At 37.8% G+C, this 22,260-nt stretch overlaps 1 protein-coding gene across 2 annotated transcripts in view; it reads right to left on the bottom strand.

Moving 5' to 3' along the window:
• Nucleotides 1-22,260, bottom strand: part of dmd.1.S (dystrophin, gene 1 S homeolog) — a 935,293-nt gene that overhangs the window by 209,696 nt on the left and 703,337 nt on the right. For both annotated transcript variants that reach the window (XM_041584187.1, XM_041584188.1), the window contains one exon: nucleotides 8,216-8,294. In XM_041584187.1, coding sequence (XP_041440121.1) covers nucleotides 8,216-8,294 — 79 coding nt within the window. The remainder of the gene's footprint in view (nucleotides 1-8,215; nucleotides 8,295-22,260) is intronic.

Genomic DNA, 22,260 nt, shown 5'->3' with positions numbered 1-22,260 from the left:
AGACAAATTATTGGCTGGGGCTGGGCATGACCCAGCTGTCTTAGTGCATATCGGTACTAATGACAAAATAAATGGTAGATGGAAGACCTTAAAGAATGATTTCAGGGATCTAGGCTCTAAGATCAAGGAAAGGTCTTCCAATGTAATCTTTTCTGAAATTTTGCCTGTGCCACGTGCAAGTTTAGGAAAACAGCAGGAGTTTAAGGAGCTAAATGCGTGGCTCAAGTCTTGGTGCAGGAAGGAAGGGTTTGGGTTCCTAGAGCACTGGGCTGATTTTTCATTGGGGTACAACCTATACAGTCGTGACGGTTTGCACCTCAATGGAAGGGGGTCCGCGGTGCTAGGGGAAAGAATGGCTAAGAGGTTGGAGGAGTGTTTAAACTAGGCAAGGGGGGGGTGGGTGAGATAAAGGATTATGGGGAAGCTAGTGTAGAGGGGGCAGTGGGGTTAGTAAGGGGTCATGGGGGAGGAGTGAGGGGGGCATACAGTTTACCAGCTAAGGAGGTCCCTCTGTTACAAGGAAAACAGAATAATACTAAATTAATGTATAATTCTTCACTAATGCACATTTCAAAAGTAAAAGTAGTAACCTCCGCTGTATGCTGGCAAATGCACGGAGTTTGTCAGGTAAAATGGGAGACCTAGAATTAATTGCATGCTCTAAAAATTATGATATAATTGGTATCACTGAGACCTGGTGGGATGAAACATGTGACTGGATTGTGAATTTAAATGGTTACACCCTTTTTAGGAGGGACAGAGGGATTAAAAAGGGTGGAGGAGTGTGTTTGTATGTAAAGCCTGAATTAAAGCCATGCGCTAAAGAAATAAAAATAGCTGGCACTGGTGAGGGTGTAGAATCACTCTGGGTAGAGATTTTGACTGGGCAAAAGGTAACAAAAAGAATTATCATTGGTATATGCTATAAACCACCTCGTATAAGTGTCGAGTATGAAGCCCAGCTACTCTTGCAGATACAAGCGGCTTCACAGCTGGGTCAAGTTGTTGCTATGGGTGACTTCAATTATCCAGACATTGACTGGGGTAATGGGGTTGCTAAGACAGAAAAAGCTAGTAGGTTTGTAAATATGCTGAATGACAACTTTTTATTCCAGCTCGTTCAAAAACCTACTAGGAATAACTCTCTTTTGGACCTTGTAATAACTAACAATACTGAACTCATCTCTAACATTTGTGTGGGTGAGCATTTAGGGAATAGTGATCATAACATGGTCTCCTTTGAGATTCTGTTGCAGAAGCAATTCTATAAGGGAGTAACTAAAACACTAAATTTCAGACGTGCAAACTTTGACAGTATAAGGGCATCTCTGCAACATATTAAGTGGGAAATGCTTTTCACAGGGTTAAACACAGAACAAAAATGGGAAGTCTATAAAATGCTGCTTAATAAATATACTTGTCAGTATATTCCACTTGTAAGCAAGGAACGTTGCAAAGCAAAACCTTTTTGGTTCAATAGAAGCGTTGGTGTTGAGGTGGGTAAGAAAAGACGTGCTTTTAAGGCTTTCAAGTTAGCTGGTACAGCCGAAACATTTATAAGGTACAAGGAGGCCAATAAATCATGCAAAGAAGCTATAAGGCAAGCTAAAATTGCTATAGAAAAGGATATTGCAGCAAGCAGTAAAAAAAATTCAAAATTATTTTTTAAATATGTTAACAGTAAAAAAATGAAGCAGGAAGGGGTGGGACCCTTACTATCAGAGGGGGGTCAGCTGGTTGATGAAAACAAAATAAAAGCGCAGATTCTGAACTCGTATTTTTCATCTGTCTACACAAATGAGGAACCAGTAAGTGAAGGTTTCCTTCTTAACAGTCCCAATTCTAGTAATACAACTAATGATGCATGGTTCACACATGAAGAAATTCATTGAGATCTGGCATAGTGCCGAGAGACTGGCGAATTGCTAATGTGGTGCCTCTATTCAAAAAAGGATCCCGTTCTCAGCCTCAAAACTATAGGCCAGTTAGTCTGACGTCAGTGGTAGGAAAGCTTTTCGAAGGTTTAATAAAGGATAAGATACTGGACTTCATAGCAAATCATAATACTATGAGTTTGTGCCAGCATGGTTTTATGCGTAATAGATCTTGCCAGACTAACTTAATTTCTTTTTAAGAGAATGTAAGTAGAGACCTCGATTCTGGGATGGCAGTGGATGTGATTTACTTAGACTTTGCTAAAGCATTTGATACAGTGCCACACAAAAGGTTACTGGTTAAATTAAGGAATGTTGGCCTGGAACATAGTATTTGTACCTGGATAGAGAACTGGCTAAAAGATAGACTACAAAGAGTGGTGGTAAATGGAACATTTTCTAATTGGACCAGTGTTGTTAGTGGAGTACCGCAGGGCTCTGTACTAGGTCCCTTGCTTTTCAACTTGTTTATTAATGACCTAGAGGTGGGCATTGAAAGTACTGTTTCTATTTTTGCAGATGATACTAAATTGTGCAGAACTATAGGTTCCATGCAGGATGCTGCTACTTTGCAAAGTGATTTGTCTAAACTGGAAAACCGGGCAGCAAACTGGAAAATGAGGTTCAATGTTGATAAATGCAAGGTTATGCACTAAATGGCAATGTGTTGGGAGTTTCCTTAAATGAAAAGGATCTAGGGGTCTTTGTAGATAACACGTTGTCTAATTCTGGGCAGTGTCATTCTGTGGCTACTAAAGCAAATAAAGTTCTGTCTTGCATAAAAAAGGGCATTAACTCAAGGGATGAAAACATAATTATGCCTCTTTATAGGTCCCTGGTAAGGCCTCATCTGGAGTATGCAGTTCAGTTTTGGACTCCAGTCCTTAAGAGGGATATAAATGAGCTGGAGAGAGTGCAGAGACGTGCAACTAAATTGGTTAGAGGGACGGAAGACTTAAATTATGAGGGTAGACTGTCAAGGTTGGGGTTGTTTTCTCTGGAAAAAAGGCGCTTGCGAGGGGACATGATTACACTTTACAAGTACATTAGAGGACATTATAGACAAATGGCAGGGGACCTTTTTACCCATAAAGAGGATCACCGTACCAGAGGCCACCCCTTTAGACTAGAAGAAAAGAACTTTCATTTGAAGCAACGTAGAGGGGTTCTTCACAGTCAGGACAGTGAGGTTGTGGAATGCACTGCCGGGTGATGTTGTGATGGCTGATTCAGTTAATGCCTTTAAGAATGGCTTGGATGATTTTTTGGACAGACATAATATCAAAGGCTATTGTACTAAGCTCTATAGTTAGTATAGGTATGGGTATATAGAATTTAATTAAAAGTAGGGAGGGGTGTGTGTATGGATGCTGGGTTTTCATTTGGAGGGGTTGAACTTGATGGACTTTGTCTTTTTTCAACCCAATTTAACTATGTAACTATGTAACTATATAAGACATAGAAATAAATATTCGTTTAATTACTTTTCAGCAAGAAAAAAAGCAACCCGTTTTTTTTACTGCTCTTGCAGTCCCTTCTGTCCATCAGGATCATCAACATTCCTCAGAATTCCTTTTCCAACATCCCTCTCCTGCGAGACCACCTGGTTGTAAGCAATGTCATTTGTGTCAAGGAATTGTTACATTACAGGAGGATCCCAGGTCTCAAGTATTCAAAAATGTACTGTAATTACCACTAAAGTATTAAGACCCCCGTGAACATTTTATTGTTTCCAAAGAAGCTCTGAAATACCAGTAACATGACGCACCAAAGCAGGTCCCCCTAGAAAGCTAGAGATCCAGCTGAAACTACAGAGACCATTTATCACTCCACCACCCCTCTCATCTGGGTGTTTGCTTCTACCCATGCAGCCCATAAGATGCACCTTGGGGAAATACGGAAAATAATTTTTTTTTCAAGCAAAAAGCATCACAGTGCGAGTTATTACATTTATCAAATCTGACTTTCAAGCCTAAGGGATACATCAGAGTACAATATGCACAGCTGGTTGTAGAGCTATCTCATGCCAGCTCCATGTAACCTCAGGCAAATACTGTCAGGAGGAATGTTCACTGTGCAAAAAAGATTCCATAGAAACCTATCAGAGGTTACTCACGTGTATTAATGGAAAACTATAGCTAATATACCTGTAGAAGTATTAACTTTAAATATTCATTTAAAAGTTTTCCTGCTTTTGCATGATGCTTTACTTGACATCAGCAAGCCATTTTAATAGGGATCAATGATCTGCTGATTATAAATTTTCTTTACCTCATCAATGTAATTTATATGTATAGTTTGAAAAATAAAAACTTAATTTATCAACTATCAACTTTAATCTTAAATTAGCATCTATTACTCATCTGTTCTTTCATGACATCTGGTTATGGAGCTAGAAAACTCCAAGAAAAACCCTATTTAGTAAATATTAGAAATATTTTTCAAAATTTTTTAGGAAAACAAATTTGACCTAATTCAACCACAAGTTTTTTTTACTAAAAAATCTGATCTAAAAAAGTATGTGTGGGAAAAGTTGTGACAAAATCTTGCAACTTTTTCTAATTGTTGCCCGAAAACCACAGATTTTTTTGATCTTTGGACAAAAACTAGCATCGAACAGCCCAAAACCCTTGAAAACTATGAAGGCAAAAACATCTTCAAATTGTATAAGGCACATCTGCCATTGATTTTACATGACTTCAACGGGTTTTAGCTGGAGTAATTTTGGATTTTGATATTTAGCATCTTTGTAACATGATAAATTTAGAAAAATTCAAGTTTTTTCATTTAATATAATATTATTTTTCCGTAATGAAAAAATATTATTTTTCCTGATGGCTTTGACTTAATTAATACTAGAAACTGAGCTAGACAGGCTAATTGATGAAATATTAGGGGTTATTTACAAATTATGTTTTTTCACTAAAACCACTTTCATTAAAGGTACTTCTGTATTGTTGTGCTCAGCGCTCAGTTCTTCCTGCCTACCATTCCGTATTGAGAGTTGCTGCACCTATTAATTCAGGGGAACCCTGAAGCTACTAGTACCACCTGACCATGCAGTAGCTCCATGGATCCCTTTGCGCCCTGCGTCACTTGTGACTAAATAATTGCATGCAGATGTCACTGACACTCTAAACCCCAGAAATGATGCTAGACAGACTGAAAATATGATTTGTAACAAAGTACATGTGCAGTTGCATCTATTTAGGTGAATGGGACGTAGTTGCACCAAGTGTATCACCCCATTGTGCCCACAATGTTGCTAGGATTCTGGGGAAAAAGCTGCATTATTAGCAGGGTCGGATTGGGCTGGCGGGAAACTGGGGAAAAACCCAGCGGGCCCCACCAGCCCAGATCCCATCCTCGCCGGCGCTCCTAGCCGCTGATTTCCCTCACTTGACGCTCTGGAAAGTTGAATCTACACCTGGTGGGTCCCAAAGGGTGTACGGACCCTGGTTTCAAGTGAAATAAAATGTACTAACCCTATTAAAATTATTTACATTATTAAATTATTTAAATCTTGTTTCCTTCATTCTTTTGGAATCCACAATTAGAGCACATTTTGTGAGCACTTTCATTAAAGCAAGCTTTGCATAATCCCCAAATCTAGGAAAGCCCTAGAGCTATAAGCGCAGGGGCTGCATGACAAGGGATCAGAATGACCAGCAGCCAGATTACACCGGTCTAGGTTTAGGCAGAATCACATGTAACTGTGTTTAGGTGAGAAGGAATGAATTAAAGCAGGAAATGGCCATGGCCAGGGGCAGAGTAAGAGAGGGACTTCATGTCAGGGGACAAAGCAGTTCACTTCCGTATCGTCTGAGCAGGTAGAAACATCCCACCCACCCTCCCCCATTTTGCAAATTTTGTGAAACGTCAGGAGTTTTCTTCTTTATGTTCTCATATTATCTATTAATAACTGCATATTGATGTTTTCCTGAATGTGCTGTTATATTGTGGTTTCTGTGTCTTTACGCATTATAATTGTGAGAGTCTGTATTGTATTAATTTATGATAAATGAATGTGAAATGCTAGATCCAGGGATCATTGGGGTCAGGCAGGAATTTTTTCCCTCTTGAAGCATAATTGGCACTGGCTTTGGGCTTGGTTTTTCACCTTCCTCTGGATTAAGACAGTGCACATAAGATTTAAAGTTTTATTTGTCACAGCAGCGGTAGGAACTTTGCAGAGTACTGCACAGGTAAGTTTAGAAGAGGGAGAAAGAAGGTTCTTTCCTGTGACTGCACAGTGGATTGATTGATACAGACGCTACTACTGCTTGTGCTAGGGGGCAGCCTGCTTGGATTTCCTATCATGAAGACACTGCAGATGCAGGTCCAGCAGCAGGGATGCTTAACTTCTCTCATGTTGGCAGCACAGCATAGTAGAGATCTTTTGTTAAATTCTGTAAAATATTGCCTTGGTTTAAGCTGGCACAGTCCTATTTATTTGATAAAATGTGAATAAATGCTGTGGTCATTTTATACCCATCTCTGTCTCCTGGTTTCATTGAGATATATAATAATGGGGTTCAGTAGGATGGCTCAAGGTGAAGGGTTAAATTCAGGAGTCCCCTCATCATGTTGCACTAGAATCTGATGTCCATGGTCATGCACTGACTACACAATTAGATGGTGAGGAGAGATGTGGGGAGTGGAAAGTGAAAGTAATTGTCTATCATGCCTCTATGTCTGAGGCATAGAGACGGGGCAAGCACTATATGATTTATAATTGAGATTTTTAAATACTGTTATAACAGGTATGGAGTTTGGACATGTTAATTAAAAAAATGAGGTTCATGGTTAATTTGAAAAGTACTTTTATTATACATCTTTTTATGCCCTGGTGACTGGTCCCCTTTAAACCAGCACTGTTCTGCTATTTTGAAACACTATTAGATCATTTAAAAAGAATAGTGTGCCATAAGGAAGGGCTGAAATAAAGTTGCGTGACTGACACTCCAATATGCTCTACATCCATAATAACCGATGTTTATTTTGTAAGTATTGCATGATAAAGCATGTTCCTTTTTGTGTTAATGTTTTGCAAATAATGGAAAATTAATCCAAGGGTTTGCTTTAGCTTCGCTAGGATGTTGGAAGAACATGTGCTTGTTTCATGACAGGCTACACAAATGTGATAAATTGTTTCCTTTTCATACATTTTATTAGGCATTTTAACTATGAGTGACAAACTTTCCCAGTTCAGTGGTACAAACTCTCTCTGGCACTACAGTAACAGGTAAAGATGTGAAAACTATTGGCAGCTTGAAAAGAGAAGGTTCATCAGCAATTTAATGAGGTGAACTAAGGGCATAAAAACTGAAGGTTAAAACAATTAGCATGACTGGTCACCTAAATTAATATCAGATTAGACAAGAATGCCAAAATGAAATCGACACTGCTGTATCCCTTATTAACACAAGCAAAATGCATTTAAATACTAAGCAAAGCTTGAATACAAAGTGTTGCACATTAAACCCATTTATAAAATACTCAAAATATGGATTTAAGAAAAAATCTGACACAGGGAAGGCTAGAATATTCGTTCCTTAGGCATGGTTGCTATGGGTAAACCATCCCTAAAAGAATACTATTTGCTATAATAGGTTATTTCAGGAGCTCCAGTTCACTTAATATTAGCACACAAATACACCAAAGGGGCAAATGAAGCTGTCAATGCCAGCAGACTAGTTTACTCCTACAGATATGGGGCCTGTTACCCAGAATGCTTAGGACCTGGGGGATTCTGAAAAGGGGCTTTTCCAATAGGATTGCTTTGCCTCCAATAATAATTAATTACTGTATATCTTAGGATCAAGTACAAGGTACAGGTACTAAGCAATTTAGTAATCAGCACCTTTTACCTAAAATCTTTTACAGTCAGAAAACTATTTTTGGTTGCTGCAGTAAGTGACCCTAACTGTTAACAACATTTTTAACCTCAAAACTTTTAATCTTTAATAAACACTGCACATCTTTAATATACTAAATATTAATTGACAGGATAACTTCTGCTTTAATCAAACAGTAACACATCTTGCTTAAAGTAGCCCTTTTAATCCATGAGAGAAGTTGCAAAATCATGCTCGATGTAGAAGGGTACGAGCGTTTCTGCCTGTTAAAAGATTTTAGGTAAAAGGTGCTGACTACTTAATTGCTTAGTAACATTTACAACTTGAAATCTGCTCAGGGGGATAACTGATGGTCTTTGAAATGGGACCACTGAATAGACCTAGAGCGTGCAGGTTTAATTAGCAGCAGTTAAAATTGCTTACTGGAAAGAAAATGCTGAGACGTGGGGCCAAAGTCCCTGTGGGCTTCATGCAACTGTCTGATGCGTTCATCAATGGACACCTGGGAGGAAAAGAAAAAGAGATGATTATTTCAACATGTTGTGATGAGTGGCAATTAAAGAAGCAAGATATTATTGCTCTCTAAGCCTTAGGGTCTCAGACGGCGAAGTGCTGTGGTAGGAGTTTCAAACACTAAAACTCAGGCACTTTTATTTTATTATTGCTTGCGATACACTGCCTTATTCTCTGCACTAAATCAAAACACCAGAAAATAAATGCTTGTTTTTTATATTTTGTCAGCCATTAAACCGAAAACCATATGTCTTCCCTTTAGCACCTAGGGCTACAACAAACTGTCAAAGGTGAAATCATGCTTACTCAAGCTAACCTACTGAGGTCTAGAAATGCCTTATCATTTCTTATCATCATGTAGAATGGATTTGGATGGTGGTATATGTCTATTTATAGAGAAATGCCAGTAGGTTCACTGTTGTATGCTTATTATTTAATGCCATCCAAAGTCCTCTGTGTGACAGTGAGGCAGATATGCATCAAACACACATATTAAAATATAGCTGCTTGTTTATGCACCCATAGGCACCCATAGGCACATGTCTTGGTCCTTCAGAAAAACAAAGAAAGCAAAGACCTGCACCTCTGCGATGACTACCTGTGTTCAGAAATACTGTATTCATGAGAGGCAGTCTGGGGTTGGCACATAGACAATCCTAAATCTGCCCCCTAATTTATGTGTCATTCAGATGGGCAAATTAGGATTAAGGACAGTGGACACAAGGTACAACAGAGCCCATTATGTACTGCCTGCCTATAATAGGTGTTAAGTACAGGGGTGCCTTATGCCTAACAGCATTGTGCTCTTGTATCAAATTTTTTATCTGGTCCAAGGGACACAATAAAGCAATGTCCTGGATGAACATTCTGTGTAAATGAGCACACGTTTGCTTATTAGAATGTGCCCAGAATTATGGGACCATTACTGGTAAAAAGCAGTACTCGAAAGATTGTATCTACCCCTAGTATATTAATCAAGCAAAGGGAAAAAACTATAATGGGATAATGTATAACATTTTGCTACTGGTATATATATGCAAAATGCTAACTTTATTTCCTTTATGCATAATTGATTTTGTGAACTATCAAAAGTATTTAATGACCCATGTGCCAGAGTAAAAAAACATTGTGCACATTATAGTCTGTACCAGCATGCAATATATGTAATAAAATGTCTTAATGAAAAATAAGTCGATCATAAAATATTTCCTATGTGCAATTAAAATTCATAATGTTAAAACTGTCTAATGAAGAATATTACATTCTGAAAATTCAGTTTTTATCCTTATACATTACATTTCGTTTTTATGACTATTTTTGTTTTACATTGCGCTTAAATCTTACATATGCACTAGGAATAGCAGAGGAAAGACACTTTTTGTTTTTTTAGTTTAGTGCATTTAGTTTTTTTTTTAGACTTAAAATTGTCCCTTTTTATCCATTGGTACATTGGTAATATTTTTAAATAGGGAATGTACAAAACATAACACCAAGAAAACTTATATACAACAGTAAAAATACAAAATAACATGGAATATATTTATTGATGGGTTATTAGGAGATCAGTCCATTTAGACTGAATGATGATCCTTCGCTCCCTAACGCCTGCCAAATTTGCGCTTTGGCGAATTGGCGTAACTATGCTAATTCAATAAGATGCGGATTTTACTGAACGTTACCTCTTGCGCCAGACTTGCCTTTGCCACCTCAGACCAAGCGAAGTGCAATAGAGTAAATAGGAGTACCTAAAAAAATATATATTTTATAAGCTCCAAAAAACGCTAGCGTCTTTTCCTTTTTCAGGGTGATAGGCTGAAAAATTGCATAAAATTATTTTGGGGTAACCGGCTTCCCCCTTACATTTCCTAACATATGGCACATAAACTATACACTGGGCTCATGTGTAGGGCAATATAACAACTTTTTTTTATTTTATTAAGGTTTCCCGGGCTTGTGTAATGTATTTGCTGCAAAATATACGTCCATTGTACTTTAACTTCCCGCCGTATGCAAATTAGCCAATGGTAGTGCAACTTCACTTGGCACAGTAACGCTAGCGCAACTTTGTCAGCATTTGGCGCCCTGGACGCAACTTCTGATTTTAGTTAATTAGTGTTGTCCTGGCGTATCTACGCCTGGCAAAGTGTTGCACTGTGAGGGAAGCCGTCGCTGGCAATATTTTCGGAGGTTAGTGAATTTGCCCCTATGTGAGCTACACTAAACAGACCCCAGAATCTGCCAATGTTCCCTGTAAGGTGTGCACCCACATTTTGAGGCCAGTGCACACAACAAATTGTGGTGAGCACAAAGAATTTTGTATGAAAACATGATTTTTTTTTTTATTCTGCCAGGAACACACAGTATTTAAAAACTGAACACACAAGTTTAAAGTGCACGCACAAAATTATTGGTGTCAGCCACTGTATTATATAAATAACAACTGGAATATTTATTGAGGGTGCTTTTCTACTGATATGGTACCATTTTACGAAAGAGCTTTTTTGATGTTTCTTCCAAACAGAATGTAGCTACTAAAAAGAAACATTCTAATCAATTACATTTCTTGCTGTACTGATAAGGTGTGTCACACTGTGCATGGGTTTTATGGGCACAATTAATCAGTGCCTCAGTGCATATTCTGACAATTTTATGACATTAGAAGGCCTGTAAAACAAAGGACAAGGTCAAAGACTCCATGTCAATGTCAGGGTTGCAATATTCCTAATGTTTTCTGAGCTAATACTAGACTTCTTTTTCAAAACAACAGTCGTTTTAGGCAGATATATGGAAAGACATATATAGTCAATATGATAAAAGTTGCATTGTAAATGCAGTTACCAATGTAGGAATTATACTGATATAATGAGTTTAAAATAAGGAGCTGGTTTCATTTTATGTATTAATAATATTACCAATTTTAAAAGTGCTCTCCTTACATGTCCAGTACTTCTTGTAGGGAGTTCTTTTTGTTTTTTATAAAGTTATTTCTAACTGCCGTGCTTATACAGACTAATTCATTTTGTCCGGGACAGAACTTTTCTGGCCCATATGGTGGAGGGACGATAATGGAAACTGACCACATCCACTTTTTAAAATCACATCTACTTTAAACCACACCCATGTTACCACAAGAATGTTTAAGACCATGTCCACATTAATGCTGGAAGGTAATTAACATATTCAAATGGTTGACCTCTGCCATTGACTTGTAAATAAACTTGGCAGATTTTAGGTGGCAAATATTAGAATTAGAACTCTTTCCATAGTCGAGGTGTGATTAATCTCACATTCAAATTTACATTCGAATTGGGGGATTAAAATTTGAATGTGTGAATTTTGACACTCAAAAATTCGAATCCATATTCTAATTTACTATTCGACCCACATTAATTTAAATCAGACTACTAGAAGTTGCAAAATGAAAGCAAATATCTGATCTGTTGCTACTTTAAAGGAGAACAAAATCCCCTAATTAAGAAAAGCCCCTACCTATTAAGCAAGATAGTCTCCCCTCGCATAGTTCTGCCGCTAAATATTCTGAAGTCACTGAGAAGGGGTTCAGATCCAGTAACACTGCTAAAATGAAACAGCAGGCAGTGAAATTCAGGGAATGCACCAATATTATTAGTTCATAATCACAAATACTGTATTTTCCTTAAGACTTAGGGGTTGTTCAGTGGAGTAATTACCAATACAGCAGTCCCATAACAAGTTTTCATCCTGAACAGATTTCCTACATCTCATAATGTATTGCCTGTTTGTGTATGTCTGTTTGAAACCCACTGTGGCTAATGTATGGACAGTGGGACGAAATAATAGTATCATATAGTTCAAAAATAAGTACTGTAATACTAGATAATGTCCTCCTTGTGCTAGAAATAAGCAAGTAATAAGGAAACGTGAATTTAATTCACGTATCCTATAACTTGTAAATGTTCTGTAAGCCTTTTTCATTAATGTTGCTTGTAACAAGGTGAAATTATAATTAGTTATAATTTGTAAAGGTATCTCTGACTCAGCATACAGTTTTAGCCTTGCCTAGGCTGCCATCCTTATAAAATATCTTTATAAGACATCCTACTGCCATATAGTTCTCTAAAAACAAACTGGATTGGGTAAAGCCTAGCAGTCTAGGCATGGTCTGTTTGGGGATGAGGCCAGCCAACCAGAGCTGTAAATTGAGCTAGAATGCTACAGCTAGATAGAACAATTGTGAGGTCTTTATTGTTAACCTGTGCATAGAAATATCATAAACCATGTCAGCATAGCTTTTGTATTTCCCTGTAAAGACAACACTAATCTGAAAAAAATACAAGGGTTTAATAGCCTTTTAATTCAGATTAACTGTTTCTACATTCAGTACAGTCTATGCCATTGTGTCTCTGTCTTCAATATTTCTTTTTAAAGACCACTTCTTCACACTTAGCTGTATAGTACATCATTTAAACTGGATTCAGTTCCCAATCTTAACTGGTAGAAACTCATTTAGAAACTTTACATTTATAATACATTTTAATACAGTCTTGACTCCCAGGTTAGTATTATGAACACATTTGTTGTGCTAGGGAGAAATTAATCTCTATATAGTCTTACAGTGCAGGACACAGATTTACTCAGGTATAAAGAGAAAGGCATTACAGTACATTAACTATGCACTATAGTTTAGACAAATTTAGATTGATCGCATTATGATATGTAATGCATGATATGAAAGAATGAAGAATTTAATGATTTTGGCTGCTCATTTTACATTTTACATCGTGTTGATCTAGAGTCTGAAATCTTATGCAAAAAACTTTTCCCCAGCATGCTTCCAAGACATGCTTCCCAGCATGCTTCCCTCAGATGTCTCCATTTTAATATTTTTTTCTCATTTTGAACTTGCCCATTCAATTTCTTTATGTCTTTAACCTTTTAAATCCTTTGGATAATTTCACAGTTACTGTGTATTTCAGCCAGGTATTAATAGGCAAAGCATGGTGCTTTTAATTACAGGATTCTCTCCAGGGGTGTCTGAGTGTAATTTTTATTGATATTGAGCTGACATGTTTTTACCTTTTCAACAATTCTTTGAGCTGATGTTAGGATAGGGAAAATGACTTTCTTAAGTAGAAAATATTAAAGAACTAGTAGCACAAACTTGTTTTGTTTTGTACTGTATGCACTATTTAGAGTTATGTTTGCAGCTGACTAGTGCTTTTTATTCAGCTATTTTTATTTCACACTGCAGTGGCACACTGGATAGCAAGCATTGTTCAATTCCATATGGAAGCTAAAGAAAATGAAGAATATATTTAAAATCTGGATTATCTGAACTCTTCTCTGTCTAATGACATGGCAATGAAAGTTATGTATTATGCAAAATAAAAATCGCAAAGGTGGGCTAATAGGAAAGAGCACAGCTTTATTTTGTTCTTTTAAAATCCAAATATGGCATAGTTAACAATTGAGGACTAACCAATGTTATATGCAGAGAACAATAAATCTGGCACAATTTACCATGTTGTTTACATAGTATTCCATTATATTCCAGTATTTATATAGTATTCCAGAGTGACTGCAGATGCATAAAAATTGTAAGTGACCTAGTGCTGCCCATAACATACATATAAATAAATTTTGAAGTTGTAGTGAATATGAGCACTTATTGTCGCAGCATGCTATGAGAATCCTGGAATTACTGTCTTCATAATTTATAGGGCACCCCCAAATGCACTCCACATTGCCCCTTTGTACTTGCCACCTTCTACATGGAGATCATGGTGGAGCTACTACAAACAGGTGCATTTAAAATTAATTGGTGTAATTCTATGCCAATGATAGGATAGTAAAAGACATGTTCAGGGGGTAAGATTCTAGAGAATGATGAGATACTGGGTAGGGTACCATAGATTGCACACACACTCATAACTAACCTGCTTGTAATATGGTGAAATGTTAATTGTTTAATGTAACTGTGTAATTAATGATTAATACATATATAATTAGGTTGGGAGCTGGGCGACAACAATTGTTGAGAGAGGCCCCAGTGGGTGGAGAATAGCAAGTTATATAAGGGAAGGTTTCAGAAAGTGAGATCAGAGATGCGTCATGGGAAGAAAGCTGAGCATTGGGCTCTGCAGCAGTAGACTCATCACTTGGGAGAGATACTGACCTAGGTAGTGAGAGGCATAGTGGTATAATAGTACACTCTAGGAAGTGTACGATAGTTAGGTAATTAGCATGGGCAGCTATGTCCCCAACTAGGAGTGAGTGGGCATAGTGTTCCCAGCCTGTGAGTATGGGTCCCCCCTGGTAGTGTGCAGCTATGTTAAGTGTCATATGTAAAGCTGGGAAATTGAGCCCTGCGAAAGTGCTGCTGCTTAACTGAAGGCCATGACATTAAAGAGAACTTGTTTCAACTGCAACTCTCTACCTGGTGTGTTTCACCAGGGTTCTCCTACACCAAAGGTTGGTGGTACATCAAGGGTTAACACAGGTACGGCACAGGGCACAGGTGTTTTTTGGAGTGCGGGTGAGACTGAAGTACAGTACCTGGAGGAAACTTCAGTCTCATGTAGTGGCATTCATCAGCAAGCAATAAATAAGGACTAGTTAATAATTTAACAATGCTACAAAGTCACTTATTTAAAATTTATCCTTACATCCACTTGCTTCAGTTTGTACAGACAAGTAATATCAAGCGCATTCTGCACTTTGCACATCATGTTCCCAAAGGTGCAGCTGTTTGTTTATGTTTGTTTCTGTAATACAATGCAAAGAGCTGCCCTTTTCTGAATGTAGTGCTGCCTATGTTTATCATTGTTACATATGGGAAAGTGGTGGGCAGCACATGGGTGTCCCCTGTAGTGTCAGGGACCACAAGGTTTAGGCGATGCTTGTACTTACACCTGTCTTATACTTTTCTAAAGTGCTGCACTTTTTACCCTGCAGTGTTTTTTTTTTAATCTGCCTCAATGTTCAGAGCACAGTCATTGCCCCGGACACAAGGACTTTGAGCATGAGTACATATGTGGGTGACTTATGTAGGATCAGTGATGTTAGGAGCTGCAAACTTTTGAAGTAAGGAGCATATAGTTAAAGGAGTTTAACATGAGTTCATTAACTGCTGAGGCACAATGTTAATTAGTATAACCAAATATCAGGTCTATTTTCTGAGGATGCATTTAAAGCATGGAAAAGTCTGACCACTGAACATTTACTAGAAATCCCATGGAGTTCTGCATATTACACAACCACAAATATGCCACATCATGTATGGTCCTATTCTATAACTCACTCATAGGCACAACTAAACAAGGAATGCTTCACTTAGTTACATAGTTACATAGTTACATAGTTAAATTGGGTTGAAAAAACACAAAGTCCATCAAGTTCAACCCCTCCAAATGAAAACCCAGCATCCATACACACACCCCTCCCTACTTTTAATTAAATTCTATATACCCATACCTATACTAACTATAGAGCTTAGTATCACAATAGCCTTTGATATTATGTCTGTCCAAAAAATCATCCAAGCCATTCTTAAAGGCATTAACTGAATCAGCCATCACAACATCACCCGGCAGTGCATTCCACAACCTCACTGTCCTGACTGTGAAGAACCCCCTACGTTGCTTCAAATGAAAGTTCTTTTCTTCTAGTCTAAAGGGGTGACCTCTGGTACGGTGATCCACTTTATGGGTAAAAATGTCCCCTGCTATTTGTCTATAATGTCCTCTAATGTACTTGTAAAGTGTAATCATGTCCCCATGCAAGCGCCTTTTTTCCAGAGAAAACAACCCCAACCTTGACAGTCTACCCTCATAATTTAAGTCTTCCGTCCCTCTAACCAATTTAGTTGCACGTCTCTGCACTCTCTCCAGCTCATTTATATCCCTCTTAAGGACTGGAGTCCAAAACTGAACTGCATACTCCAGATGAGGCCTTACCAGGGACCTATAAAGAGGCATAATTATGTTTTCATCCCTTGAGTTAATGCCCTTTTTTATGCAAGACAGAACTTTATTTGCTTTAGTAGCCACAGAATGACACTGCCCAGAATTAGACAACGTGTTATCTACAAAGACCCCTAGATCCTTCTCATTTAAGGAAACTCCCAACACACTGCCATTTAGTGTATAACTTGCATTTATATTATTTTTGCCAAAGTGCATAACCTTGCATTTATCAACATTGAACCTCATTTTCCAGTTTTCTGCCCAGTTTTCCAGTTTAGACAACTCACTCTGCAAAGTGGCAGCATCCTGCATGGAACCTATAGTTCTGCACAATTTAGTATCATCTGCAAAAATAGAAACAGTACTTTTCAACTTAGCATACATTTTTATATGGTTCAAGAACATGGATTTCTAATTATGGTCAAATGATACCTTTCCTTGTGGTGCTGGAACAAACTGTTGCCTATTATATCTTGGACTGCCTAAAGGTCCATTTGAATGTAATGCTAAAGTACCTGAAAGTTCTTATATAAATGTAGTTAATGGTTAGAAACAGCATCTGACATTTTGGGGGTTATTATTTAAAATCCAAATATTTCTTACTATTTCCTTTAAATCACTTTGACCAAACTTCCGTGCACATTTTAACCTTGTTTATCAATAAATGATCTCAAAAAAATTTGATGCAAGAAAAGACTCGATAAAATCATGAAAAATTCAGAATCAAATGTTTTTTTCTGTTTTGATGCCAGAAAACGATAAATTAATGGGATAATTGTATGAAACCCAGAGCAGATCATGATGTTTTCAAATTGTAAATGGGACATATGCCATTGACTTCTACATGACCTTGGCAGCTTTGAGATGGAGTACTTTTTTATTTCAACTTTTAGCAGCCTCTGGGTTTGATCAATCATGAACAATTTTAGTTGTTTTTCACAAAGAAATCGGACTTTTATAAATATCCCACTTTATGTCTGCAAAACAGTGCTTTTTCATCACTGAATTCTGCAGTCCCTAATTACAATTTTCATGCTATTGCTTCTGGTCATATGTTGATGAGAGCAATGAAATATGTTCCTTTTTTTTTTGTTTCCAAGGGCATCAAAGCAGTTATTTATAGCAGTGATATTTTGGACACTTTTATAACCCAAGCAGAATGCAAAAAAGTTTCAGCAGCAGCAAAACATTTTCACAAAATGGATTATGATACAGGTATAGGATCCGCTATCCAGAAACCCATTATCCAGAAAGCTCCAAATTACAGAAAGGCCGTCTCTCATAGACTCCATTTTATCCAAATAATTTAAAAATAATTTCCTTTTCCCCTGTCATAATAAAACATTACCTTGTACAGGTATGGGATCCATTATCCGGAAACCCGATATCCAGAAAGTTCCTAATTACGGAATGGCTGTCTCCTATAGACTCCATTTTATCCAAATAATCCAAATTTTTAAAAATGATTTCCTTTTTCTCTGTAATAATAAAACAGTACCTTGTACTTGATCCCAACTAAGATATAATTCATGCTTATTGGAAGCTGAACCAGCCTATTGGGTTTAATTAATGTTTAAATTATTTTCTTGTAGACTTAAGGTATGAAGATCCAAATTACGGAAAGATCCATTATCCAGAAAACCCCAGGTCCCGAGCATTCTGGACAACAGGTTCCCTACCTGTATTTGTACTCCATGCCAGTAGAAAAGATAATAGGCAGATCATAATGTCCCCTAAAAAACACAATGATATTTGTAAATTGAACTGTCAGAGTCTGTGACTGAGCAAGTCAACATTCTGTTAAGTGTCTATCCAAATAATTCATTAGACCTGGTGAAAAGTGGAGGAATCAGTACCACAGTATCGTGTAAAGCTAAATAAAATTTGTGGTGTGTATCCGAATGCTGGATAAAGTTTGTCAAAACATACAGAAAAGCTGATTTACATACATAAATATCAGGCAAGCTGAATGGTTGATGTGCTCATGACTGACTCAAGTGTGACCAACTTAACCTCCATCAAATTTGTTCTTTTCCATAATGGAACCCCTGGAGCAGTCACCACATGTCCATGGAATTGTCTCATTATGTAACAGATGAAGTCTGGAAAACGAAAATAAACCTGGACTCTATAGCCCCAAATGACACAACACTGTTTCTGCAGTAAAAAGAGCAACAATTACAAATCAATCATATCCTAAATTAGCATGAAAATGCATGAAATGGACATACCTAAACAGATGGAAAATTTTAAATTTCTGTCTTGAACAAAATCTATTTCTTTGGTTAGTTTCGACGAAAGACAAAATTAGAAAAGATTTGTCAATTTGTCAAGGCACTGATGTTTGCCCCAGATTTATTCTTATGAAAAAGTTTGACATGAAAGGCTTTTGTGCTTTTTTTTCACTTGCTAAATATCAAATTTTTCGAGCTTTTTAGAAAAATAGTAAAATTTTTCGTGATTTGTGGAAAAAATATTGCAATTTGATTGTTAGTAAAAGATCCCTTAGATGCAAGAGAATGCTGAACTTAATGCCTGGCCTACCCTTGCGTTCCCGAATACCTTGTGCCCATTGGTGCTACTTAGCTAACACTTAGCTAGCATTAAAAGGGCTGCCTATTTTCTCCCCTAAGTTAAATGTACACACATTGTTTCCATGAAAAACACTTTGGGGCAAATTTACTAAAAGCGCCAGCGTGACGTCATTTTGGTACTTCGCTGATTTACTAACGGTCACTGGCATAACTTCGCTAGTGAAGGAGAAAGACTCTAGTGGTACTTCGCTCCCTTACGCCATGCGAATTTGCGCTCTGGTGAATGGACGTATATACGTATTTTACTGAACGTTACCTCTTGCCTTCGCGACCTCAGACCAGGCGAAGTGCAATAGAGTAGATAGGAGTTCCTAAAAAAATAGTTGAAAAAGTCCCAAAAAACGCTAGCGTCCTTTCCCTTTTTCAGGCTGATAGGCTGCAAAAGATTGTCATTTTTTTTGGAGCTTCCCCCCTACATTTCCTAACATATGGCACATAAACTATACACTGGGCTCATGTGTAGGGCAATATAACAACTTTATTTTATTTTATTAAGGTTTCCCAGACTAGTGTAGTTAATGTATTTGCTGCAACATATACGTCCATTGAAATTTAACTTCCACCATATGCAAATTAGGCATCACTAGCGCAACTTTGCTTCGCTTGGCGCAGTAACACTAGCGCAGCTTTGCCAGCGTTTGGGGCCCTGGACGCAACTTCGGATTTTAGTGAATTAGCGTTGTTCTGGCGAATCTACGCCTGGCGAAGTGTTGCGCTGTGAGCGAAGCCGTCACTGGCGAATATTCAGAGGTTAGTGAATTTGTCCCCTAGGCCTTTGGTAAAACCACAGACCAAAATGTATAAATAGAAGGAATACATAACAAATTTCACGAATAACCCTGGTTCTATTGTTTGCAGATTAGAAACAGATATAATTTCAACAGAACAGGTAATAACACAAGTCAAATTGTGGTAACTCAGTTGCAGCTGAAAGGTTCAGTACTTTATGAAAGACTGTGATGATCCAGAAACTCCATGTTGTGCTATTTGTCTAAACCATCTGTTCTTGGAGCTAAATCATTTACATGTTGGAACTGGCATACTTAAGAGTCCCCTGAGCAAAAGGTAAAACTGCACCAGGGTTACAGCCAAAGTCTCATTTTGATTAATTGGTGCTTCATGCAACTCTGCAGCAAGCATTATTCAATATTCTGTTAGCATCTTTTCTAAGAATAAAAGAAAAAGAGAGAGAGATGTCAAAGAACTAACTGTGATCTTCGGTGGATTAGCAAACTCTAGACGATACGCAGGGCAGACGGCAAACTTCATCAAAAGCCTTTATTAGTTCTTATTGACGTACACATTTAAGAAATCTTTGCCTTGTCTTTGAATTGTTAAGTGGAAAGCTGTGCTGGCCTAGGGAAAGCTTTAGATCTCTCTCTCACATGGGGCATTACCTCATAACAGCAGCTATTAAGGAATTGTGCCTGCTCTGAAAAACATTAATACATGTAGTAATTAAGAGAAAAGTTGTCTATGACGTCTTTAGAATGTCATGTGGGAAAATGGTAATGGGCTACATGTAATAGGGCTCATTGCATACTAGGAGCAATTATCTGGAACCGCATTATGTTGTGTAGCAAAGCATAACATAGCAATTTGTTGTTCAGTGAAACACCTATATATAGAAGGGATCATTTATCTGCTTATTCCTGCTCTGGCTTTCCAGCCGGAATATAAGGTCAGAATGGCTTTTTACAATCTTAAATGGGAGTCTTCAAGCTAGGAAACAGCATTTACATACTGTATATCATTAACTGTTCATGCAGAATATTATAACACTCATATGACTTTTCTTACAGTATATCCTAAGTCAGAGCCACATGAGTCATTTTGATTGCTGCTACTAGCAGTGCTGATCAAGTTCCTGCTTCTTACTGCAGGTCAGTGGGAAGAAATACACATTGATCCTGACCCATAATTATCATACAAAGACACACAGCAACACATTTTTGTGAAATAATCCCAAGTGATTTCATAGTGATATTAATGGGAAGTTACCAGGGATCTGACTTATCAAGGGTCAAAGTGAAAATTCAAAGTAAAAAAATTAGAATTTCGAGCTATTTTGTGTACTTCGACTAGGAAATAGTCCTGTCTGAAAATTCAAATATCAAAATGTACTTTCTCTTTAAAACTTCGACCATTCACCTTTTAAAATCGAATTGCTGTTTCAGCCTATGGGGGACCTCCTAGAACCTATATGGAGTGAATTGGTGGACTTTGCAAAATCAAAGTTTTTTTTGAAAATACTTTGAATTACTTCGATTCAGTTGATTGAATACAGCCCATTCACCCACAAAAAAAACTTTTTTTTGTAATATATTTCAGTTGGTCTTCTTTTATTCGAATTTCGAAGTTATGGGAGTTAAAAAAAAATCCCATTACTTCGAAAGTCGACCCTTGATAAATCTGCCCGACAATGTGAGATCCTACAAAGGCTGCTAGAGTAAAAACTAGTGCTAACATCCACACTATCAACTGAAAGCTTAAGCAACATAAAGCCAGTAAGAAAGTGGAAATACATACAAAACTTCATGTAACGGTCGGCACCCAACACCAGAACAAACACCAGGCACCCTAGTCTCGGCTCGTGCTTCACCAGTAGTGTGACCGCCTTTGGGCCTCGGGAGGAGCCCTCGGCTTACTTGGATGCCATCTGGACTTAAACAAGAGCTGCAAGATGAGGGTTCTGGATAGGCAGAGGGGCACGGCTGTAGAGCAAAGTCTTTGGACAGAAGATCGTAGTACAAGGCATTAGGCAATAGAGTAGTCAGATCAGGCCGTGTCAAGGCAGGCAGAGAATAAACGTAGTCAGGCAGGCAAGGGTCAAACAGGAAGTGAATCAGAGGGTTAATCAGAAGAGGTAGTCAGTAATCAGGCAAGGGTCAGGATCCAGAAGTCAGAATAGTCAAATAGCCAGGCAGGGGTCACAACAGGAATCAAACAGGTTCAGGATACAGGAAACAAATAGCCCTAGCACGGACAGTTTGTAAAAAGAAAATTTACCTTTAAATACCATTTAAAATTCGCGCCATTGCGCGCTGACGTCATACATCAGCGCGCCTGCACCTTTAAGACACGGTGTCCCCGCTTGGAGTGCGGCGGCGTCCCTGCCGACCCCCATGACCCCTACCGGGGTAAGTTGTTACGCTTCACTTTAAATAAAGTGAAAAATAGAAAACCGTTTAGGGTGGTGTTTTCTGCATTTTTCAAACAAATGCTTAGTGCAAAAAACACATATATTTCATTAATATGTGTTTTTGTTACTCAACCAAACACATTTTTGCCATTCCAAATGCAACCCTCTATTCTTTTGATAGGTAAACGTGCATCAAACGCAAGAAATCGAAGCATGCTGCATCTAAACAAACGCTATGAAACGCAACTGGAGTAAAAGGCAACTCACAATGCTCAG

The sequence above is a fragment of the Xenopus laevis genome, chromosome 2S, assembly GCF_017654675.1.
Source record: "Xenopus laevis strain J_2021 chromosome 2S, Xenopus_laevis_v10.1, whole genome shotgun sequence".
In the NCBI taxonomy this organism is placed as follows: domain Eukaryota; kingdom Metazoa; phylum Chordata; class Amphibia; order Anura; family Pipidae; genus Xenopus; species Xenopus laevis.
This window is presented reverse-complemented; position numbering and strand designations above follow the sequence as displayed.